The sequence below is a fragment of the Leiobunum rupestre genome, chromosome 8 (assembly GCF_980474605.1).
Source record: "Leiobunum rupestre chromosome 8, qqLeiRupe1.1.hap1, whole genome shotgun sequence".
NCBI lineage: Eukaryota > Metazoa > Arthropoda > Arachnida > Opiliones > Sclerosomatidae > Leiobunum > Leiobunum rupestre.
This window is the reverse complement of record NC_143391.1, coordinates 29,313,801-29,338,845: the sequence shown is the minus strand read 5'-3', so window position 1 is coordinate 29,338,845 and position 25,045 is coordinate 29,313,801. Positions and strand designations below refer to the sequence as shown.

Sequence of the window (25,045 nt, the reverse complement as noted above, 5' to 3'; positions counted from 1 at the left end):
CGTGAGACTTGTAATAATACTCATTAATTTTTAGTTGATTTGTAATATGTATGCACGGTTAAACAAAAGCGAAAAATAGATTTAAAGTAAAATAATAAACCAGTTTTAGGGTAAAAAAAAACACGTTTTTTCCAACACTGGATGGTTGTTAAATTGTTCTCTAGTCCCGATAGATACAAGTTTGTTCGTGTTCATTAGGACATGTCTCTCAGCAACAACCCAAATCAAAACATTCAAATTTACAAATTATGTAGAATTTTAGATCGATTATTTAAAAATTTGTTATTAACTATTAAAAATTTAAATTCGCCTCTTCAGTGTTTCAAAAGCTGACCATTTTAAAATAGCAAATAATTTCGTTTCAAACCCCCCAAGGATTTACAAGCGCTAGATAAGTGTTCACGGAGAAGGTGACTAGGCGGCGCCTTTAAAAGTATTCCGCCATCGGAGTAGCGGTGTTCAGGGAGAAATTAACTACCAGGGGATGGACGGGTTCAAAGGGCTGTGCGAGGACTGGACGGTTTATCGAACCTGGTTTAATGAATACGCGGCAGAGCGACATTAGCAAGTATAATACAAAACAAACAAAAATAAAACGCGAAATACTTTATTCATAACGGCGAGAAGAAGCAACATCGGAATTAAACGAGCGCAAAAAGTTTAAATTAAACTAACGGCGTCGAGCTGGTTGCGTGAAGCTGCACCGAAGGCAGATCACTCCCCTTTCGGGTGCATACTTGTACAGGGTTGCCACAAAATTTTGAGATTCAAATTCCCTGACTATTCCCTGTTTTCCCTGACCATTTTAAGAAATTTTCCCTGACTTTTTAAGGCCAAATTTTTATTTTATATTTGACTTTTATCAGAAGTTAATAAATTTTAATGAACTTATAATTCAGTAAAAAGGTTATTGCAATGTTGAAAAAATTAGCCAAACTTTCAAGGAAATAAATGATAATCATAGAATTTGTCATAGATCTGGTCTAAAAAATAACCTTAAAAAAGTGCCAAGATAAAATTTAATTCCCTGACTTTTTAAATTAAAAATTCTAAAAAATCCCTGACATTTCCCTGACGTGTGGCAACCCTGTTGTATTAAATCGTGGGGTTCGATCCTAGCTTACGTGGCACTGGGTGAAAACTCGGAACAACTCCTTCCGCGTAGAGTTTGCAAGTTCTCTCCCCACTGGTTTAAAAGGGTTTTCCCCGAGCTCTTCGGTTTCCCCTTACCATAAAAACGTGTTAAGGCTAACGGTAATAGTGAGTGTAGGGAGCTGTTGGCTCGCGTGGAATGAAATGCTTGCCACCACCCTCCTACGCATTGTAACCCGGTCACCTGAATTAATGGATTTAAGTCTTTTGATGACTTAGGCCTAAGGTGGTGCCTTGGATATTAGCCTAGCTGATTATTATTATTAAATTTTTTCCGATTTAATCTTGTTAATCTTAATTTAATCACAAGTTAATCTGATTAATCACGATTAAAATCGTGATTAAGTCTATTTAATCACGATCAATTCTCGAAGATTTTTAATTTTAAAGAACGATTTAATCGGCTTAATCACTAACTCGAATTAATCGTGATTTAATCCATTCAATCATGATTTAATCGATCAAGGGTACAAACTTAATCATCGAAGTAAACCGCATCTAGAGCTGCACTACGCGCGCGTTACGCATCACCTCGCGAAAAAGAATACAAATCCCAATACAGGTAACAATAGGGGCGGGGAGTTTCAATCCCCCGAAATCCGATACAAATCCCGGCCCACGGTTCTACCCTCCGATAGAGGAAGATTTCGTTGCAGAAATAGGAGCTCAATGTCAGTTTAGAATACCGGAGCTGGGTGAATAGAACGCAGATTCCCTTACGGTAATAGGATCCCCATATACTTTATCATTATCCAAGGAACTACGAAATAGACTACATCGCCTAGTAGTGATGTAAGTCGGGTAAATACCCAGTGGGTAGGGTATTTTTAAACAGGTATTTACCTGGGTATTTACCCCATGCCTGGGTAAATACCCGAAACTAGGGTTTTTAATATTTTATATTAATTTTTTTTTAAATTCATGTTTTTTATGGATTTTTCCTCAGATGGCGTTAGTGTATTATTATTATAGTGTCAAATGGAGCCATCTATTATCCTTCTTGTGAATCTTGTCTAAATATGTTGCTTTGTTTATAGCTTAGGCTTAGACGCTTAGAAATGGGTAAGAAAAAGGGTCCAGCTTGGGAGTTTTTTAAAGTTAAAAATAAAGGTGTGGTATGCAAATATTGTTGTAAGGAATTCAAGCATTCTAATGTAAACAAAATGACCAAGCATATAGGAAAATGTTTTAAATGTCCAAATGAAATGAAAAAAATTCTTGATGCTGCGGTTATGCTTAGTAATAAAATGAGCAAGAATGTCACCACAACAAAGATAAGTGAATCAAGTGAACCACAGCAGCAAGACCAAAACGAAGAATTAGAAGTAGACGTGTCTTATGTGTCAGAGCCAGGGCCAAGTTCCAATTGTTCAAGTACAAATAGTAATAATACTAGTCAAAAGACTCAAAGACCTTCTAGTTCATTATCTTCATCTTCGCATGTCGGCGGAGGAGGCCTGCTAACCTTTGTTGACCACATGGACTTTCAGTCGAATGTAAGTAAACCTATAGTAAAACTAATAGTCAAGACCTAGTGCTAGTGGCCTACGGCCTACGTAAGTTAATTATTTTAAATGATAGTGATAAATGCGATTTCTATTCCAGGAAAATTTAAACCAAAGTCTTGCACAAGCAATCTTCGTTAGTGGCTCACCACTGTCAATGGTTGAACATCCTTTATGGATACAGTTTTTCAAGAAAATTCGGCCATCTTACACACTACCTTCAAGGTACCGTGTATCTTCAACATACCTTGACTCTCAATATGCAAAAATGCAAGCTGATGTAGCAAATCAGTTGCAAGATTCCAAAAACTTGCATTTGCAGTGTGATGGATGGAGTAATATTAGAAATGAGTCGATTATAAATTTTGTAGTTTCAAAACCAGAACCACTTTTTGTTGATTTTGTTACGACAAAAGAGAGAAGACATAACGCGGCATACTTGGCTGAGTTGATTATCAAAGAAATTGAAAAATATGGTCCCCAAAATTTTTTGGTTATAATTGGAGACAACGCTGCCAACATGCGAGCTGCTTTTAACTTAGTCAAGGACAAATTGCCATCGATCGTTCCCCTTGGATGTCTCGCTCATCTTTTACACCTTCTATGTGGAGACATTTTACTTTGTGTGACAGTCAAAACATTCATGGCTACTGTTGTTGACATTGTGAAAACTATCAAGAATAGCCATATTTTGAAAGCGATCTTCGACCGCCTTCAATTGGAAAAAACGTTTAAAGATAGGGTTGCTTTAAAATTACCTGGTCAAACCAGGTGGGGAAGCCACCTATTCTGTTTACAGAGTTTGTCATCAAATAAATCTGTACTCCAGAAACTAGCAGTTAGTGAGGAAGCGACTATCTCCTCTGAAATGAAAAGAAGACTGCTTGATGACTGTGTATTTTGGGTTCGTGTTGAAAAGATGATAAATATCTTGAGCCCAATAATAGAGTTGATAACTAAGATCGAGTCAAACACTCCTCTGATCCACAAAGTGTACACTAAATTTAACGAGTTACAAACCACTTTAATAGAACAGATTCCTGTATCCCCTCTTAAAAAAGCCGAGGAGAAGAAGATACTTTCGAAATTTGAGAAACGGAAAGAATTTGGCTTAGGCAAAATTCATTTGGCTGCCGATCTTTTAAATCCTGCTGCACAAGGTCGCAAATTGAAGCCAGAAGAACTACTAGATGCAATAAGTTTTATCTGTGAAGTTGGTGACCATCTGGACTTGAAATCTGTAGACCTTCGTAAAGATATAGCAGATTACCGAGATAAAGAGGGAATTTGGCAACGACCTTTCATTTGGGAAGGTGTATCTGGAAATCTGATCAGTCCAATATTGTGGTGGAGAGGATTGAGAAGGATTTGTTTGTTGGCTGACGTGGCAGTAAGGATCCTTGGGGCACCTGTTACATCAGCTGCCACAGAAAGGACATTTAGTACGTTTAGCTGGATCCATAATAAGAAGAGAAATAGATTAACAGCAGAGCGAGCAGCCAAAATAACCTATTTATCTCATAACTGGAATCTACTCAATCGTCACGATGGTACCAAAAATCGAAATGAGAATAAACAGAAAAATAATTCGTCATCAGATTCAGAACCCAACGAAGATGACAACATGGAAGCTTAATCTACTTATACTAGCGACAACGATGAGGAAATAGATATTATAGGGCCTCAGGGCCAGCCAGAGCCTGAACTAGTATCAAGCGACGAAAATGATTAAATAATACTGAATTTAGATCAATAATAAGTTCAATTGTTCTCTCATTGTAAAAATAAAAAAAAAATAAAGTTTAATAAAATTATGACGCATGAGCATAGCATAACCTGTTAGACTCGCTTGAGTTTTTTTAATTGCGAAAAATAAACAATTTCATAATTGTTTTATAAATACCCGGGTATTTATAAGATTTGGTTATTTACCCGGGTAAATACCCCAGGTATTTACCCTAAGTTATAAATACCCGGGTATTTTACATCACTATCGCCTACTAAAAGGAAACATGGACATTATACAATCAAGTTAATTCAGGGTTGCCACAGTTTTCTCACATTCAAATTCCCTGACTTTTCCAGGTTTTCCCTGACCATCTCCGGAGATTTTCCATGACCTTTTTTTTTTGCCAAAATTTTCCTATATTTTGGAAAAGGTTTCCTAATTGCATCCGAAATTAGATTCATGAACATTTCCCTGATTTTTAGATTAATTTTTAAAATCCCCTGACTTTTCCCTGATTTGTATACCCATATTCAAATTCCCTGACTTTTCCAGGAATTTCAGGTTTTCCAGGTACCGTGACAATCCTGTAATTTCAACGGAAAATACAGGCCTGTCACAGCTAAATTATGATTTAAGTGACTAACAATTTTAAAAATAGTGACTGAAAAAAAGTTTTATAAGTTAAAAAAGTGCTTGACCGCTCGAAACCACACAAGCAGACGAATTTAAATACTAAGGTTCCTTTCAAGCGCAGCTGCAGCGCCAAAATTAACAAGCTTAAAAATATTTTTTCCCCGCTAAATTACAAGGAGTTCATTTCAATTTGGTTTTGAAATAGTTTAGAAGATATTTTTTAATGACAAATAATATTAAAAATTAGTGACTAATTTTTTTAAACGAGACATTTAGTAACATAATTTAAAAAAAAAAGTGATTTCAAGTGAGAAAAGTGACTGAGCATTAGGCCTGAAAATAATTGAAATAAATATTAAAGTGGTTCCCTTTGACAACCATAATTGTTTTATTTTTTATATTAGCTTTTCCGGCACTGACTGAAACCTACTGAAGGAATAGACCTAAAAGCCTTCTAACTTATACATATAGATAGAAGCAGTCAGTGTAGCAGACGACACTTTCACGGTTCGTTTAGAGACCGAATCGTCGACTTTCAACTTTTATTACGGGCGGCTACTTCGGAGTGAGAGCGCGAAACGCGGACACTATATAATATCAAGTGGTTGGTCTCCCTTAAGTGACAGTCGCCCGAACTGGTCAGGTTGAACGGGCCGCGCACGCTTCACCCTACCCGCCGCCTTCGAAAGAACCACCAACTACTCATCGACAGAAACGCAACTATAAAATCGAAGTCAGACAGTTTAACAGCTTTTACGTGTCAGACGGACAAATTTATTGATCCGGTCCCGATAAATTTCGCGGCACGACCTCCACAGGGCGCTAAGGGGGCTTCGGATTAGCTTGTCAAACGAAGCCTCCCCCCTCGCCGCCTTTTCCGATATAAAAATAGAACTAAATCCATTCGCCGACGAAAGACGCGAAAATGGCTTTCGGGGCGCCCTCTTCCGTGAACATTTTAAAAACAAGCAACCCTTTTAATGTTTATACAACTCGAGGTGGGGGTGGGGGAGGGGAGTGGGGGGAGTAAGTGGCGCGCGCGCGCGCGTGAACGAGAGATAAAACGAACGAAAGGAAGCAGAGAACTATCTAGACAAGGCCGCTTGTTGCCCCATCTGTTGGCTAAAATAAATAATAGGAGGCCGCTTCGTGTACGAAGCTCGGTAGGGGGCGTTATTACTCCGATTCTGTCTGAAGTTTCGAACCCAGAGGCCAAAGGTCGCTAACACGAAAGCTAATTAAAGACCGCAAACGCAACACGACACGAAAGACGTAACCACCCCCCCCCGCAACGTAATCCCCTTCGCGCTGTTTTCCATCCTATCTCGCTTAACCCTCTCGCATTTTACAGAGCGCCCGTTCCATCGCTTATAGTACCTGTTTGGGAAACGCCGCTAGTCACGCCACCTAGTGGCGCTCGTCCGCGAAGACAAAAGAGTTCGCTACAATATCGTTTAATTGGCGCGTTCCCTATTTTAAGGGCGAAAAAAAAGAACGAGCAAAGGCTTAAATAAATAGCCCTAGTAAGTACGTAAACAAAGATTTAATCTATTAAGAAAATCTGAAGAAAAAAAACCTATAAAAAAGGTCGATTCCCGAGGGTTGAACTAGTATTCTTCGTAAAATTGAGCTCCTCTCGTAGTTCGGGCCTTAACTCTTAAAAGGGTTCGCTATTACGCCGCTAGAAAGGCTCTTCGAATCTATCCCGGCTGCGGCGGAGAATCCTTCCCGAGGTAGATCGTTCCTACTAGATTAGCACGCCATCTATGATCTAAATAACGCTCTCAAAAAAGGGGTCCGCGCCTTTCGAGGCCGTCGTGTCCGGAAGATGGGGTAATTAAATTAAGCAAGGCCTAATGAGCGAGAGAACTCTTTTTCCGGGGAAAGCCCGGGAAACAAGCCCGATAAAAATACCGCTACAAGCTATCGGACCGGGCGAGCGCCCCTAAAACAGTGAGAGAGGATCTTCATAATTATACCCGCGTAAAGGAGCGTGTAGTAACCCGCCCACGCGAAACCCCCGCTCCCCCCCACCTCCATCTTCTCCTCTTCCCGCGGCACCCCCATTCTCTTCTACCCCCCGGCAGCCATCCCCCTCTTGGGCTTCATCTCGACCAATTGATTCCAGAACCACCTTTATACTTCCTCGTCGCGAGACTAGGTAAAATCGGGCCGCCTATCGGAATTCGATAAAAATACCCAACGATCGCGGAAACGACCACCGGGGGAGTTAAGAAAGATAAAATATTCATCGTGAAACGCGCCGCTGTAAAATAAGCGTTATAGAACCCGCCGATGTAAGATCGCGTACTTTTAAACCCCGAAAATCGCGAGTAGATATTGTTTCCGTTATTGGAAAGATTGTATTTTTATTTCATTCTCGGAACTCGAGCCGAAGGAATATTTTTATGATCTATTATTTATCGGACAATAAAATGCAACCCGGATCTAACGACGCTTAAATGACGCCGCGAACAAAAAGAGAATTGTCGTTCTGAAGGGACAATTAAAAAGGGATTAAACGATGATAAATTTAAAGATCAGCATCCAAATTAGGGAGGGAAGCGAATTTGATTCTCCCCAGTCCAAACGAAAACGTTCGTCTTCGGACGGGCTTAAGAAAAAGACAGTTTTAAATTTCTAAAAATTAACTGATATAGAAGAGAAGCCTCCGAAATGGATGAGTCCATTATATCGAGGTGTCAGATTACAGTTACTCGATTGCTCGACAAGGGAGGACAATCTCGCTAGACTGCACGAAGAAAACCCACGAAATAGTACAGCCCGTCTTCTTCACTCATCGCACCCGGCCCTATCGAAACTGTCAACTGATATTCACGTATCAAAACCAAGTACGAGTGCGGGGGGGGGGGGGGGAGTGTAGCGGTTACGAAATCAAAACTAAAGACAGCGCGGGGGGGGGGCGAAATTCTTCCTCAATAGCGAGCACCCAACGCACCCCACTCGCGTAATTGCTACCGAAAAAATTCCAACCGTCAAACCTGTATGGACACTTAAATAAATAGTAAACATTTTCCTGGTGTTGCACAAAAAAAACCAAACCCAAAAATTCCGTCGCTTTCAATGAGTGTGGACTAGCCAGAAGCGAACTATTATTTTTTATATTTATTTTTATAGCATCTAGGTGGCGCGACCTTGGAAAAGGTTTTTGTTGCGTGATCCGTTTCCTACAGCGTGAGATAAACAGGTTGATATTTTTTCCGTCTCCTCTTTATAGCCCCCTTTTTCAATCCCTCGACGAAAATTCAACGCAGCCATAAGTAACATAATACAATAAGTATAACATTTAGTTTAATTTTTTCTACATCCTTTCTTAGCGGTAACGCGAAAGAACCAAAATAGCCCCACCCAGTAGCGACTTCGTAAACTATAATATATTTAAAAAAATGGCGTTTATTACTTTTTTCCAGGAATGGTGTTGTTAATAACGGACAATGCTACAACGGTCATACTTATTTAAATTATGTTACTTACGACACCGTTAAATTCTGAAGAGGCACAGGGTGAATATAATTAAATTTAAAATCCTTTTCACACAAGAGTAAAATCTTTTCTAAGACCGCCATAGCTGCCAATAGAATTCCAAAAATACAAGTAGTTTCCAACTTCTATTATCTTTAGGCTTTTAATTTTATGTTAATTGATACTCTAAGACTTTACGTTAATGTTAATTTATCCTTTGAGTTTTTAAGTTATATGTTAATTTATCCTTTGAGGATTTACGTCAATGTTAATTTATCCTTTGAGGATTTACGTCAATGTTAATTGATCCTTTGAGTTTTTCATTTCATCCGCTTTCATCATGAGCTGCTTTAAATATTTATTTCAGTGAGGTACCCTAAAATATAAATACGTATAAAGGTTCGTATGATTAAAGATGAAAAAGATTATGCTGTTTTAAATAAAAAGTAATTGTTTTATAAATCGTAGTATAAAATTTAAAAATTATCTAAATAAACGTAAAATAAATTTAACAAAAAATTTCAAATCAAGACAATCCAATATTAAATTACATTATCATTAAATTAATTTTTGTGAGAATAAACTGAATAAAAATATTTTGGAAGGTCTAAAATAAAATTAATTAAAACGGTAACTTATTTCTTGAAAAAAACAATTTATCCTCCACTAAAAAAACAATCTAAGTTTAACGAAAGAAAACACAAACACGCTGTATTTGCTTAAGAAAAATTAAAATCGGAATCCAGTATTTTTTCGCCTTAAATTATAATTCAGAAATACAACAATGCCTAGAGCAAGCTCCCCCCCCCTCCCCCCTCAAGGGTGGTTTCAGCCGAGAGAAAGACCTTTCTTAATAAACCAGACTACGATAACTTCTTTAATGGAGGTAGACTACGATAGATTTATACGTAAAAATTACAAGTCCATTTTTTAAGGTAGAAAAAACGCGAGCGGAAAAATGAAGCCAATGATCTGATCTTTTTCTTTTATAATATTCCTATTTTTTTTCAAACAGGAAGGAATTTCTGATAGCGCCGCCAAGAAAGGATACGAACAGAAAAAAATCTTTTATATCCCCCCCCCCCTCTCTAATTTAAATATAAAATTCTGCTCTTTTCGGGGTTAATTCATTAAATTATTCTTCCTCAATTTTTATATTTGAGAAAGAAGAGGTACCGCTCCTTTAAAAGAGAACTTTTTTTTAATCTCGTCGATCAAATGGGAGTTTTTAGGGTTAAAAATTCGAGGAGGAAATACTTTTTGGTAGAAATAAAAAAAATGTAGCTCACGAACTTTTAAACAGAAAAAAAAAATAGATCAAATTTAACCCTATAAATTTCCAACCGAGCTAATAATTAGCTGACCAGGATCGACGTAGAGTTAACCCTCCTTGACTAGCGTTATACTTAACGTCAGGTGATACTTTCAAATATATGGAACGAGAGAACGCGTAGGTACGGCGTTCGCCCGAAAGATATTTTTCACCTACACGCGACGGAGTAATGCGGGGGAGAGAACTTTAAAGTAAAGATCAAAGGCGGCGCTTCCCTCCGAATTTTCAAAAGACGGAATACATTAAAAGACGTCTCTATCATTTTTAAAGGTAGTCTAGTGTGTTAATTGTCATAAAGGAGCGCTTCGCTTTCCCCAAACCGTCTCGGAACTAATCCTTCGCGATGGAGTTCATTCTCAAGCGCGCCATCACCCGAGACCAAATTTAAGCGTCGCGAGGCGCCGACTTTACCCGCTTCCCCGCCTAGAACGAACACTACCCGGTGGCGGTCGATTGAACGGTAGGTAGGATTTACTATTTAATACAACGTAATTAGTCCTAGGGCAACAGTTTCCCCGGTAATATTTGCGCGCGCGATGGCTCTCCGATGCGCGGAATTTATATCACCGATGGAGTGCCGCTGACCTTTACAGCGCACCGCCGAAGAGAGACGCGAAAGGGTGGCCAGGATTCGCCAAATCAGTAAATGGATTTCCCACGACCACGTGCGCGTCATTTCGACGGATGCGCCAATGACACTCTGCTGCTTTGACCCCCTTTTTTAAGCACAACCCCCCCCCCCCCCCAAATTCAATAGATTAATTTTTTCCAATGCTATCGGTGAAATTTTGATGTCCGCGTTGGGAAAAATTGACAGCCAGTTTGGGGGCCATCCTTACCGCCTCTACTCTAGGGATTAGTTAATTAAATATTATTTATACTCATTTAATATTATGTATCTTTTAGTTACGTCTAAAGTAATTTGACTCATCGCCACATCGCGCATCATACGGTACCAACAATTTCTAAAACCAAACAGCGAGTCACTGTCAGTTAAAGTCTTATTTTCAGTATATAGGACTATGTTATACTTTTGAAATTAAAAGCTTTGGTTTGATTATTGCGTAGTTGAATTTAGACAACGGACATACAAAGGCTGACCGTTGGGGATCGCAAAGGACTTAAGAAATAATTTAGCCCATGGCCCCAAAAGGTCTTAAGACGGCCCTGGATAGTACATGATGTTAATTAAGAAACGATACAAGGACAATAACTCCAAATGTATTTTAGCTAGGAATTTAAAACTTCCAGGACACCTAGAACGTGCAGGAGGTCACTTTACAACTTAAATTTCCATGACCTTGGTTCATGTCTTTAAGGTCATTTAAAATTTATTTCGAGAACCATTATAGATACAAAGCTGGTTTCAATTAGAACATTTTAGGGGTAAATAATTTTGATACGTCCTTATTTGACCAATAACAAGTCGAAAGAATTTACACAAAAACAGGAAGGTCGTGATTAAAATAATGTACCAGAGACCAGGTTGAGGGGCTAATAATAATAATAATAATAATTATTATTATTATTTCTTATTAAAGGTACTCCTGCTAGAGTATCAAAATTTACTAGACATACTCATCTGGTAGGGCGCCTTTAGAAATTGCGAACTGGGATGACCTTTAACTCATGGTTCAAGGTCATTCAAAGTTTATCTCGAGAACCAATGGATTTAGAGAAATGGTTCCAATTTGAAAGGTTTTCATCGTGGTGGTTTGCATCGAGTTTAAGGGGGAGAATACAGTAAAAGCCTCTTTTTCGTTCAAGCTGAACGTTTCTGTTTTAACAATTACATAATTGAATTATCTTTTTCTTATTAGGCTGAATCTTCCTCTAGTGCTTAAAATAATTTTGATAATTATAATATTAATAGTTAACGAGATATAAGGTCCTAACTAAAGGGTAGTTTGGGCGCTTGTTCAACTTGTTTAGCTTCGGGGGTCCGAATTAAAACGTAATAACTTAATTATTTTAAAATTTAAAATTGTCAAAATTAGTTTAAGCACTAAACAAGAGGCTGTTTCTACACTTAAATATTAATTTTATTATTTAAAATACAAAATTACAAGAGATCAGCTGGAAATAGCGCGAAAGTAGACAATGGCCACTGTAGTCCCCCTTAAGACATTTAAACTTATATTTCAATTTACACACTTTTTGATGAGACTCTGTATCGTTTGAATTACTGTAAAATCTGCAGGATTTGGTTGGTCGGATCCGTTATCACGAGGAGGAGCCATTTGAAATTCGCTTAAATATTAAACTTTTCTTTTGGGATTTATAAGTGAAGATAAATATTTAGCAGCGCTTGTCGAGATAGTAGAGAGAAAATAAGATAATCTTTCTCATATCAATATTATTGAAATTTGGTCGCTGGAATCAAGGTCAGGAATGACACCAAGTGCTGGGGTAATATCACACTCTGCAAAAATAAAACAGGCAGGAAATAGTTCTGAAATTGTTTCGACTACAGACAATACCTCATTCGTGATACAATTTCATTTATTTCACTTGAAGGACCACAAAATCACTTAAATTTAACATTGTTTTAATTTAAAATCATCATCGACTGATCAGGACTTTCTCGCGTAAAAAAAATTCGACAGAATATAGATAAACTCTAGATAACTTTCATGCAGATTTTATTGAATATTCTCGAGAAAAATACCCAAACACCAAATTAGATATCTTTATAGAACCATCTCAATTGCTAAATATTACTTAGGGATGCACCGACATGGGTAGAGCCGATATATCGGCTATTCGTGGCCGATAATATCAGCCGATATTAACAAAGTTATCTATCATAACAGTAGTGTATATGGTCAAATCATTGTAAAAGACGGTTCAGTACACTGTCATACCATGTTATTCTAATTTTTCGTGAAAAGGGTTTGCGAGAGCATATCCGAATATGTTTCTTTTCATTTTACGTGATACATATTTTCTATCACAAATCGAATATCGTTGTTTTTTATTTGTTTACACTCGTAACCCCCTGTCTAAAAACAAGTATGATCTAGCTTCTGAAGTCTGGCGTACGTGGCGCGGCCAATCAAATAAAATATCATTATTTAGTTTATCGATAATTTTCTTATTTTTAAATGTTTTTCTTAAAATATTTCGCTTAAGCCGATATCGGTGCATCCCTACTAAATATATAGGATACAAATGGAATTATAGGATTTTATATATAGATTTCAGGATTTAAGGAAAATATATAAATTAGAGGATCGCCAAGAGGCGCTCTTAATTCGTCAGAAACTGTCTAAATTTGTCCTAGCTCGCTTCGGATTCTCATATAATAAGGTCGTTTGAGAAGAGGTCCGTCGTCATATCGCAGCCTGGCCGCTAGTGTCGTTTTGCAGGAATAAAGGGCTGTCGTCATTATATTCTGGCACGTCGAATTACGAGACTGAGAAAAGACAGGAGCGTCACTACCCCCCCCCCCCGAGCCATTCTCGCCCCCGACATCCCGCCACAACCGCTCAATTAGTTACTATTGGCGCGCTCCTCCGGCCCACCAAACACAGACATTCTTCAGACTTTTGCCGTGTCAGCCCTTTGCCACATCAGCTTTTTTTTATTCTTTAGAAGAATCCTTTTTTTAATTTTTTTTTGGAGGACCGGATCGAGAAAAACAGAGGTCCCCTTCATCAACTCATTTTGCATTTCTGCCCATGATTGTTGATTTTGACATAAAAATATCCATATATTTTATTTAAATCGTTTTTCACCGATTGATATGGATTTCCGATCTTTTAAACATTTTGCCTATTTTTCTTGAAAAATTCATTGATAACTTAATTTAATAACTACTTACAAGGAGACGACCCGAGGTGTTACACACCGATTTTGTTCAAACTCGGGGGATTGTTAACTTGAAAAATCCTAAAGGGAATTTATTCAATGGGCAACGGTTTTGCCATGGCAACGAAAAATGTTTTTGACAACATAAAATGGAAATTTTCCCATTAAAAATAACATGGGATTTCGACCGATTCCAAGGGTCCCCCATGTGAAAAATTTTAAAAAATTGAAAAAATGGTAAAATACCAAAATATTAAAAAAATTGTTAAAAATTGACGAAGAAAATCAAAATTGATCACATGTTGATCAATTTGAACCAAATGGGTGAAAATGAATCGATATGGCTTAAATAGGAAAAATTTCCATTTGTTGTTGTCGAAAACATTTTTCGTTGCCATGGCAAAACGGTTGCCCATTGAATAAATTAACTTTAGGATTCTTCAAGTTACACGAAGGTCTACCAATCCCCCGAGTTTGAACAAAATCGGTGTGTAACACCTCGGGTCGTCTCCTTGTTAGTTTGCTCCGAATTAACATATTGGTAAAGAACCAACTTTGGTACATTTTCCTACTTTGAAGAAAATTACGTGATTTAAATAAAACAATCCTATCATTTAAATGGGAAATTGGTTTCTATCATCACATTTATCAGAAGCCATTGTAACTGGCGCTAATTACGTTAAAAACAAGTCGTAGATAGTGCGTGTTAGCATACTATTTTTTGATTTGAAATCAACTAACTCCCTTTAACCAAGCAACTTTTCATATAAAAGGGGGCAGCATTACCAAATATTTATATTAAAGGTGTAAGTAGGATAAAACGCGTATAGTCCTAGCTGTCACGTAACCCTTCCCTCCAAATTACATTTCTACGGAGGAAATAATTTTTCCTAACCACGCTACGTCTGGGTGGAATATAAAAATGAATTATTCATCCCCTCTGCCCCCCCCCCCAAATAATAGCTATTCCGAAACGATCACGTCTGATTATGTACTATATTTGGAAATTGAACTGTATCTTAGCGCGGGTCTCGCTATATTTAATAATATGTAACGAGTGGGATGAAAGAAATTAAAAATCATTTTCGTGCTCGGCCATCATTATTAAAATAGTAATTAGCTTTTGTTTTAATTTCTATTGTTCCTCATTCCCCTTGCCCTCCCGCGACGATTACTTTTATAATTAAAAACTTAGATTGAGTTACATTGAAGTTGGAATCTAATTCTGCTAACCACACCCATTTATTATATTGAATTATTACAATTGTTAATTAGAAAATAACACGAAATTTACATTGAATATTTTTGAGGAAAATTTTTGTGATATAATAAAATTGAAATATTTTTATATTAAATTTTAAGTCGAACTCGCCTCATTTGAGAATTTATATTTGAAATAAAATTGTCGAATTTCTTGGCCATATTTTCAAATTGTAATCCAAGCTTTAAACTACAGTTTGACAAGACACTGTAATTGGATACTTTAGGAGTAACTTTTTCGATATAATAAAATTCCAATAATAAAATTTTCAGTTTCAACTCGCCTCATTAAAGAATTTATATTTTATAGGAAATCTCTACATTTTTTAGACATATTTACAAAGTGTAAACGAAGGTTGAAACTCCAGTCCAAATAGAAAACTGAAATGGGTGATTAACTGAAACACGCGAGGTCAGGGACTGAGCTTCCATTAGAAACTAAATATAACAGAGTAGTTTTACAACGCGCCGCATTTTTTGACACCCATAAGCATAGACGCAGACGACACGTCATAATTCCCATCTTCGTAATAAATCGAAACCATCCCTGAGGTTCAAGACGAGATGGGGCGCGAGGGGGGGTGAAGAAGAGGTCCAAATATGACTACAGAGACATCCCAGCCCCCCCTTCCTGGCTATACTATCTAACTCCCACTATTTTTATGAGGGGGCGCGGGTACTAAGGAAAAAAAAACGCCTAAAATAGCCAAATGGGAGAAACATACGGGCATCCGCGCTTTGCCTCCCCCCCCGGCATGAATGCCCCCCGTGGTAGGGCTCCCTTCGTCTAACCTTCGCTTTTAAAATCTTGCACCTCTGGACCCCCCGATGCAACCCCAACTTTTTTATATATATATTTTTTCGTCAACAGTTCAAGAAAAGTCGACTTCATCTGGCGCAAACGAATGAAAAGGTCCTTCATCGAGTGTTAGCAGCCTCCCTCCACCCAGCGTTGCCAGATCGAAAATCTGAAATTATCGTATCTAGGCCAAAAAATTATCGATTTTCCTGGAAAATTATCGTACATTTCTTTTTGGCGATAAATTTTAATTCATGCATAAATGCGTTGAATTTAGATGATTTTTTAAAGCACTACAGGAATTTTAATTCAGGGAAATAAACAAAATGTCTATTATCATTATTAACTGAACTTAATATGTTTAAAAATGTTTTAAAAAATGCGGTAATAGCTAGGAGTAATAAACTCACACTCTGGACTACGCGTACAGAAAATGTATATCATTCATTTTAAGTAGAAAAGTTATATAAATTTATGTATATCATTCATTTTAAGTAGAAAAGTTATATAAATTTATAATAAAATATAAATCGTTCGTAGGTTTTTAAAAAATTTTAAAGATTATCGTACATTATAGTACGTTTAGGCAGAATTATCGAAATAATGGTACGATATCGTACGCCATGAAAATTATAGTACGCCATAAAAATTTTGATTAAATTATCGCACTGTGCGATAATTATCGTACGTCTGGCAACGCTGCCTCCACCCAAGAACGCCTACGAAAATAACGTCAGAAAAACCATCGTTTCCACTCGCGAAACGCAATACGCCTAAAGTTAACCATTTAACGACATTCGCTGCCTTCTAAGATTGGTTAATACAGCGCGCTACTACGAGAAGGACGCGTCTCGCTTGTCACTACGAATAACGCTCGTTTCGCACGTAACTTTACGGAATACTTTTATTACGGGGTTCGGATTTAGTTTGGTTAAAATTAGGGCGACGTCGACTGTACCCCCGTCCGCGGGCTACGAGGGCGCTGTCAACTAAAACCTCGGACGCTAACAAAACAAGGTTCCGGTCCCCTCTTTCAACAACTGGACCCCCCCCTGGCGGTGACATTGCATTGTTTCCAAGTGCTCGATCGCGTCCTGTCAGAAAAGCCTCGATACTTCGCTAAAACCTGAAAAAAAAAGCGCGCGCGCAAGCTGCGTGGGCGTCCCCTGGCGGTTTGACACGGAATTATTTACGGCGAAACTCCGAAACTGGGTGAAAAAACATAAATACAAAAATTGATAAACATCTCATTTCGAGGCTGGGCTTATTTTGCGGGGCTGGGAACAAAAGGATTTTTATTCGCGCACAAAGCCTATTTACTCGCCCACAAAACGGATTAGGTTAGGAGGGGGCTCCCCCCCCCCTGGACATTTCGATACCCCCCTCCACGTCATTCTTTTACTTATTACGTACACTCAATTACATTCTATGGCGTGAGCTGAATAAAAGGGAGGTTAAGTTCACCTGGATGCGAACGGGAACAGTTAGGTTTCTATCGCCGTTCACGGACGCTCGGTCAAACTAACGTGGTAGTGTTGTCTAAACGTACCGACGTTCCCGTTCGAAACGTTGACGCCGTTTTTGGCCAGAAACACTAATGACGAAAACAGCCTTTGACAATTTTTGTTTTTCGGAGCTGTCATTACGCATTTTGTTGTTCTCGGGAGGAAAAATGTTCGACCAAAATGGATTTTTCTTTTTAGGGCCGGCGATAAAAGTTAATTCATTCGCCTATTGACGCCTACTGGGCCCTATTACATTAATTAATGGGGTTGTAGAAGTTGAGTTAATTATTTTTCAGAGACGTTACTGAAATTTATACAAGGTTCGTCGATTGTTTTTAATATTTAAATTGAACTTGGGGCAGTTTTGGAACGAACGCGATTCGGTTAATAATGCCGAAATATAGAATGTATTTTCGTTTGTACGAAGCTGGAGGCTAAATGGTAAACACAATGACACGGAGGGGGAAATAATGCATTAGGCGGTTACCCTACCCCATTCACGTATCTCGCGCTCTGCAACTATTATCTCTTAATAATTAACTGCCGATATTGTAAAGGTACACCTGCTGTTGCGTCATTAAATATTCATCCAGTAATCCATTTATCGCGAACATTTTACACGTCATAAATTCATAATTTCAAATTCCTTCCAATTGTTAAATTTCGGTTTAAATTGTATAATTATTTCTGTTAAAAAATTACTTAATATTAAATAATAAATATACCAAAGAACAAAAATAATTTTTTTTAAATAATTTATTTCAGGATTTATAATAATAATAATAATAATAATAATAATCAGCTAGGCTAATACCCAATGCACCACCTTAGGCCTTTAAACAGGTGTCCGGGTTTCAATGCGTATGAGGGTGGTGGCAAGCCCTTCATGCCACGCGAGCCAACAGCTCCCTACACTAAGTCTAGAATCTCAAGATGTTTCAGTATTCCTGAAATCTAACACGTAAAGTTGTTATTTTCATCATACGTAACTTAATACCAATAAGTATGACACTTCCTATCGTTTTAATGTTCTTTCTATAAAATAATATATACGCTCGAGCTCAACGGAAAAAAAATATGCACGCGCTCTCTAACTTTAACTGCACAATGAATCTAACGTAATAACGTGACCTCTCGTATTTTATATAAAGAGCTATTCCCTGACCAAACCTTTTTTCGACACTGACATCCTCGCCCCGCTCCGAACTGAGCAGCGTGTTATCGTCCTTGGCCGTAATATATTTCGCCTTAGACATATTTAGACACTAGGGGGCACTTTTCCGAGAACTAAACCTTAATTGCGCAACGCCGCAATAGCTCTGAAAATCAGTTCGGTGATAATTTCTCCTTATTACGTTTCTTATGTTTTTATTAATATACCTAGGAATAGATTCGAAACGCTCGACGTACGCTCTAGACGTACTTTTCCGTTCTTAACCTCTTATTATTTACCGCTCGTACGCTAGGTTAAACATTGGCTAATTTATTGAGCTATTAAATCGGCGGTTTCCTGGCGAAAACGCGCGGTCATTCAACGGCGAATTTATGGAAATCGAAGAAGAAAACGAAATATTCCCCCTTGACTTTTAGGCCTATTTGTTGGCTATTTTAGTAGGCCAGGGTAGTCGCGACTGTAATTTCAAAGTTACGGGCGGATAAGCAAAGCGACTGGAAAACGCATGGGTGGAGTGCCGCGCTGTTATTTTAGCTAAAAATGTTTCGCGTCTACCATTCTACCCTCGTAAACGGAAAACCTACATCAACAAATGTACTAGTAAAACACGTCAATTTCCAACGCTAGCATTATAATGAAGGGGCCGAGGAACTAGGCGCGATTTAACCAAGCATCATAAGGGGACACCGGAGAACGCTATTTTCATTCGTAATTATCTCAACCAGGAGGGGTAATTTTTGTTCTTTTATTTTACAGGGTTTTACGGGGTGTTTTGGTTGAGCCTTATCGCTTAGACTTCACCCAGCGTGGCGACTTTAGCTTCACTGCCAATATCGCGTCCCTCCTCGACTCAAATTCTAACAACCGAGGGTATTAAGAGCACCACATTTTCCTATCAATTAATTTTAATGAATTATAATTAGAGTAGCGTCTACTTTTTCCCCTGCCCTCGTGCCAAGACACGAAGACAACGGCTACACCGGCGTCAAGGTTAAATTGGTCGTGGAGTTTTAAAAAGCCTTAAACATGGTTCGTACCAAATTTCCGGAATTAAATTCCCTGACATTTCCAGGTTTTCCCTGACCAAATTCCAAAATTTTCCCTGACTATTTTTATAGAATAAATAAATGGTTTGAGGTAATATTTTTGAAAAATATTTCTTTTTTAAAAAAATTATTTGTAAGATTCTTTTGGGGTCATTTTAAAATCCCCTTTCTTTTGGGGACCATTTTCAATTCCTTGACTTTTCCCTGACCTTTTGGAAACATTTTCAAATTCCCTGACTTTACGAACCCTGTTAAAACCAACATTTCCATCGTACGTCTACTTTACCCTCTTCCCTGCTATCGGCCTGACTGTAAACTAGCCCCATTTTTAGAAAAACATCTTTCCCAACATACATGGGAGGGGGGCGGGAAACGACATCAGGGTGAAAATAGGCCAATATACCCGATAGGGACCCTATCGTACGGAGTTCCGCCTCTTTCTCAAGGGGTTCTATTTTAACTGGCTTCAGCGTCCAAACTACGTTAGATTAGGGCTCCTGGGCTAGTAGCTATCTCCTCGTTCGGTACCACGGGGCTACAGCAACTACCGCACTTCGGCCTCCCCTTTTCGCCATTTATCTTACAATGAAAGGAGAACAGAAATTGGGGAAAAATAATCCACTACCGCTACGACGTTTACGTATTCTTTTCAAACGAGGCTGCTACGTACCGCGTTCACGATGAGTTTTAGGCCCGACTTTTGCACTCATTTATGATAAATCATGGAAGTACGCGTCTCTTCCACTCCCCGAAAAGTTATAAATTTTAACGCTGTCACGTTATTTATCGCTTACAAATCGCGCCTACGAAGGTGGCTAGCAACTTCAGGGGGAGGGGGGAGACGAACCGAAATATTTTTACAAATAAAAATTGGCCTACTTGTTTTGGTGGCTTTGTTCTTATTTAGCAGGCGGCCCAGCCATTGCGAGTCTTCCGCTTTGATGGCCTGGAATAATTCGTGGTCCTTGGACATGGGCGAGTTATTAGAGGAAGCCAACATGACCCGACGCCGCGCGAAACAAACTCCGTATTCGGCAAAACAGTAATTTGCCCGTTTCCCTCAGGTTGTTGATCTAGTACGGCCAGCGAGCGCGAGCGAATTTAGTCCCGTGTTCGGAGAGCTTTAAAAACTCGCCGCGCGACGACGCATGCTCCAGGCAGCTAGATTCAAAAAGCCCGTCTTCTGTTCGTTTTATTTATTATTTTCGGGTCGTAGGGTTATTGTTTCGTCATTTCGAAACCGAATTATCGTTCGACAGACTGGAAATACGCGATTTCCAACCTTCCAAGACCGGAACAGCTCGAACTTTCCACGATATTAGATCATTAACGCGAGCCTATCGTAACCGTAAACAGACGACGCGGCTGGCTCACGTCCGATTCCTCGCGGACGCGTGAAGAGCCTCTTTCTACCGAGAGATTCTTCAACTTTTCGGATCTCGACAGCGCCTGCGCCGAAGACGACAGCCAATCGAGAGCGCCGGTTTCTAGCGGTTTTTTTTACCTTTTACGTGAGAGGAGCGTAAAAATGGGAGAGAAGTGAAAAATGTAAACAAATCGCGGGAACGTTTTTTTTATTCTTTGCTCTCTATTTTTCGGCGCCGCGATCGTATAAAAAGACCTAAATGGCGCTATCGGAACGTCAAAGACAGGCGCCTAAACAATTATTTTAGGTTATTTTATGGGCGTGGTGCCCTTTTAACGAAACGTGTTTCCTATTCATTTCCGAAGCTTTGTACCGTATTAATGAAATATTCAAATTAAGTAAACTAACCGCGTATCGTGTTCTCTATTTTCGTCTCCCCCGCGTTAAATTATTAATTAAATCTAAACCGAGGGATATTGACTAATTGATCTAGTTCATAAATATTATTCAAATTTAAGGGGTACATTGTCTGTTTTCCACGAAATGATCAAACTTCTAGCTCTCAAACTTCATAGAGAAAGCCTATGAGGTATCGGTTTTCGCTAATAACTCGCCCACCTAACAATGATAATGAAAGCATCCCTAATTATCTGCGGCCTTGCAATATTATTCAATGACGCGGATCGGAATTACGCGTAATTAATTCAATTAACAATGGAACCATAACACGCGTTACTAATGGGATTGCCGGATATCGAACTTTTATTTTTTTTAAACAATTTTGCTTCAGTTCTTTTCCCGGAAACCGTGTCGCCATCTAACGGCGAAGGTCTCGGATAATTTTGCACAAAAATGGACGACGCCGATGTGTACCAATTTTTAGTGAAAGCTAAATGCGTCTGTAATTTAGACAAAGAAAACGCCTTCGTAAATTTTCTGAACTCCTTAAACAACACCAGGATCGAAATTTCATCAGCTGACGAAAGACATACTTTGTTATTAAAATGCAGCATCGTAAGAATCGCGGAACAGTTAGTGAACTGTGGGAAACCTCATTGCTTTAAAATATTAAACTTGGTGTTAAAAAATAAGAAAAATATCGAAACTTATCTGCGTTTTTTAATAAGAATAGACGATACGCAATTAAAATTTGCGACTGAGAACGTAATTTTGGCCCTTTTTGAAATTACAAGAGATTTTGAATTTTTATCCAATATTTTCGACAGTATGCAAGAAATTGAAAAGTTAAATTTTTTAATTTATCTGTCGGCAAACATCAGGCCTAAAATCAACTGCCAAAATTCATTAGAAGTATCCAAAAACAATGAACAATGTCACAACCGTATTTCTAAAATTAAACGCCCTTTACATAATGAAATAGCGCAATTTTGCCTTGATAAATTAAACGAATATTTAAATCAAATGACAAACATTATCATCAGCGACTCTTTTTTGAAGCTATGGACTATCATTTACGTTATAATTAGAGAAAATAATTTAAATATAAAAATGGAAAATCTTCTTAAAATTCATCACATTGAAATGTTTCTGACAGTTTCAAAATCTGAGGAATTGATTAAACTACTAAATGAGGTGCTTTCAGTGAAAGAAAATCCCGATACATTGCAATTTGCAACTGTCAAATTCATTATAAGTGAGATAGAGAAAGGCTGGTTAAATGAATTTAAACTGAAGAAGTATTCAAATTATTTTTGTGGAATTGAAATTTCAAACGAGGCAGATGAAGATAATGTCAACCAAGTTCAGCTTCGGAAAATGTTGCAGTTAGTTTTATCGACTCTAAACATTTACACTCAAGATAAAGATTTTCTATGTGAAAGAGTCAGGAACATTCAAAACATTTTGTCTCAGTGGATTAAAATACATTCGGGCTACAAAGAGGTAGATTGTTGGTTGGTTAGCATCCTATTAGATGAGGATGATCTGCTCGTAACGGCAATGCTTAATTGTACAGATATTTATATCAATCTAAAATCATTGCGATCTGTGACTTTTGAAGATTTTAACTATAATCCACATTTTATATTCCTAAATTTTTTGATTCAAACCGGAATGGACCATGAAGCCCTTTTAGACTTTTTAACTTCAGTGGAAACAAACAATATACTAATTTTCTTTGTGAAATATCTTAAGTTAGTTATATCAGACTGGAATAGTTTTACAAACACGCTAGAAGCACTTAAAAAAACTGATTATTCAACCAGTTCCAAAGACGATTTTGGTTATGGTCTAGATTGTACAATGGCCATACTTATTCGTTTAAGATTAAAACTAGACAGATTGGACAGTAAAAATTTGTTCCCTTACAAAATTAAACCATTATGTAAACTAATTAAAGCATGCGAAACTTTGTACGAAAAATAAATAAAATTTAATTGAATTAAATCTTTTTAAAATTACCGGGGAAAGCCATATGTGAACCACGGACTGTAAATTTACAGTCCATGTGTGAACAGCCAATCGTGTCGTAATTGTCGTTTCGACGAAAGGCGGCCATGTTTTTAAACCGGAGATCTTTCTTTCATTTATTTAAACCGTGAATGAAGTAATTCACTACGATTAAATAATGTTTTTGCTGGTGGAAATGCAATATAACGTTAGAATTTCCCCCGACATCTTTAATGTTGATCTTACCGATGCTATTACGGAAGAAATTAATAAGAAATTGGCAAACAAGGTACACCGAAGCCTTTGTTTTTTTATATTATCACGAAGTGTTTTGCGCCATCTGGGGCATAATTTAACTTTGTTTTCATTTAGGTAGTAATTAATGTTGGATTATGTATTACGCTATTTGATTTGCTAGAAATTGGAGATTCTTTTATATTGCCCGGAGATGGAGCTTCCTTTACAAAAGGTATGCACCATCATTGCTATTTTCTCAAAATGAAAAGAGAAATTGATATGATCTTAAATATACTAGTTAGATTTCGATATATCGTGTTTCGACCATTTATTGAAGAAATTTTAGTGGGAAAAATAAAAAGCAGCAGTCAAGATGGAGTAATTGGTATGACAATGAGAATAAAGTAAAAATAATTTTAGTAAACTTGTTAATTCCAATTTCAGTGTCACTGGAATTTTTTGATGACATTTTAATTCACCCTATTCATCTACAACAGCCTTGTAAATTGTACGTATCACTATAGGTTTCGTTCCATTAAGGTTATTAATATATTTTGCCAATAGTGATGAATCTGATCAAGTGTGGGTTTGGGAGTACGAAACTGAAGAAGAAAAACACGATCTAATCATGGATCCTGGGGAAGAAATTAGGTTTAGAGTTATAGAAGAAATATTTTGCGATACTTCCCCTTCTGGACCAACTGTTTTAGAAACAACTGAAACCAATGAAACTGAGAAGAAACCCCCCTATTGTCTTAAGGTAGTTATAAGAAACTACAAGAATTTTGTTATTATAAAAGTTAATGAAAATTATTTTAACATAGGGTTCAATTGCTGAAAGTGGTTTGGGCCTATTGTCATGGTGGACTTAAAAAACACTCAGATAATAGTCCAAGAATTTATTTTTATATTGAAAATAATAAGCATCTCATTTTAGAGCATTAAAGAAAAAATATATATACATGTAAATGTACAGAATAAAACATTAAGAGTCATGTTGAACGAAAGGGTTTGCAATGGATTCCATCCCCTCAATGGGAGAGATAACTACAACAGCAGTTCCACGACATACTACTAATCCTAAATGCCTAGTGTCATCAGTTAATTTAAAGGGGTCATCAGGGTCCCGCAAAAATTCTGTAGTATTGTCCAACACTAGGTTTAGTAAGGGATCGTAACCTTTCAATATACCTGTAGCTTCTCGACCACCCTGAAATTTCACTCTGATGGCCCGGTCTAAATACTTTGACAAATCAACAATTGATTCTTTGCGTTTTTTTTCTTTATCTCCTGTGGCTCCTTTATCTCCCACAGAACTCATTTTTATTGCCTAGAAAACCTAAAATAAATCAGATAAAAGATTAGACCAAGGCTAAACAGTATTCAAATAATGCTCAAATAGTAAATGATAAATTACCGTTTATAAGATTTTAAAAGCTAAATACTGCGTTTAACTGAAGCCTGTTACGATAAATTAACTATATCAACATAAAAACGGCAGAGGAATAACGTTTTCCAAAGTCAACTTGTCAAAAGAAAGTGGCATGGGCAAATCACTAAAATGGCTGCCGAAAAAATTCGGTGTAATTCAAAACATGCTCGTT

General features: G+C 37.6%; 4 protein-coding genes across 5 annotated transcripts in view; 2 read left to right on the top strand and 2 right to left on the bottom strand.

The window, feature by feature from the left end:
• Positions 1-20,833, bottom strand: part of LOC149933070 (uncharacterized) — a 165,848-nt gene extending 145,015 nt beyond the window's left edge. The window contains exon 1 of the mRNA XM_090156959.1: positions 20,309-20,833. Coding sequence (XP_090013085.1) covers positions 20,309-20,429 — 121 coding nt within the window. The 5' untranslated portion in view covers positions 20,430-20,833. The remainder of the gene's footprint in view (positions 1-20,308) is intronic.
• Positions 20,834-21,130: 297 nt separating this feature from the next.
• On the top strand, positions 21,131-23,230 carry lin (protein lines homolog). Of its 2 annotated transcripts, XM_090156007.1 has the most exons (2): positions 21,131-21,384; positions 21,706-23,230. In XM_090156007.1, exon 2 carries the CDS (start codon positions 22,023-22,025, stop codon positions 23,178-23,180), a length of 1,158 nt encoding a protein of 385 aa, XP_090012133.1. In that variant the 5' UTR covers positions 21,131-21,384; positions 21,706-22,022; the 3' UTR covers positions 23,181-23,230. The 2 variants fall into 2 exon arrangements, with proteins under 2 accessions (XP_090012133.1, XP_090012132.1); XM_090156006.1 differs by having other exon boundaries at positions 21,131-23,230.
• An 82-nt stretch (positions 23,231-23,312) lies between these two features.
• On the top strand, positions 23,313-24,448 carry Polr3H (RNA polymerase III subunit H). The gene is made up of 6 exons (XM_090156008.1): positions 23,313-23,493; positions 23,577-23,673; positions 23,740-23,826; positions 23,886-23,949; positions 24,006-24,201; positions 24,266-24,448. Exons 1-6 carry the CDS (start codon positions 23,383-23,385, stop codon positions 24,311-24,313), a joined length of 603 nt encoding a protein of 200 aa, XP_090012134.1. The 5' UTR covers positions 23,313-23,382; the 3' UTR covers positions 24,314-24,448.
• Positions 24,326-25,003, bottom strand: LSm7 (U6 snRNA-associated Sm-like protein LSm7). Its single transcript, XM_090156009.1, has 2 exons — positions 24,859-25,003; positions 24,326-24,780 (listed from the first exon to the last, which is right to left on the bottom strand). The coding sequence occupies exon 2, from the start codon at positions 24,760-24,762 to the stop codon at positions 24,427-24,429; it is 336 nt and encodes a 111-aa protein (XP_090012135.1). The 5' UTR covers positions 24,763-24,780; positions 24,859-25,003; the 3' UTR covers positions 24,326-24,426.
• Between the last annotated feature and the right edge of the window lie 42 nt (positions 25,004-25,045).

Bases quoted from the DNA above. Each gene is read 5' to 3' on its own strand.
- lin (XM_090156006.1), top strand. From the start codon at position 21,648: ATGGACGACGCCGATGTGTACCAATTTTTAGTGAAAGCTAAATGCGTC.
- Polr3H (XM_090156008.1), top strand. From the start codon at position 23,383: ATGTTTTTGCTGGTGGAAATGCAATATAACGTTAGAATTTCCCCCGAC. The intron at 23,494-23,576 runs GTACACCGAAGC...GTTTTCATTTAG, and splicing joins ATAAGAAATTGGCAAACAAG to GTAGTAATTAATGTTGGATT. The intron at 23,674-23,739 runs GTATGCACCATC...TAAATATACTAG, and splicing joins TGGAGCTTCCTTTACAAAAG to TTAGATTTCGATATATCGTG.
- LSm7 (XM_090156009.1), bottom strand. From the start codon at position 24,762: ATGAGTTCTGTGGGAGATAAAGGAGCCACAGGAGATAAAGAAAAAAAA.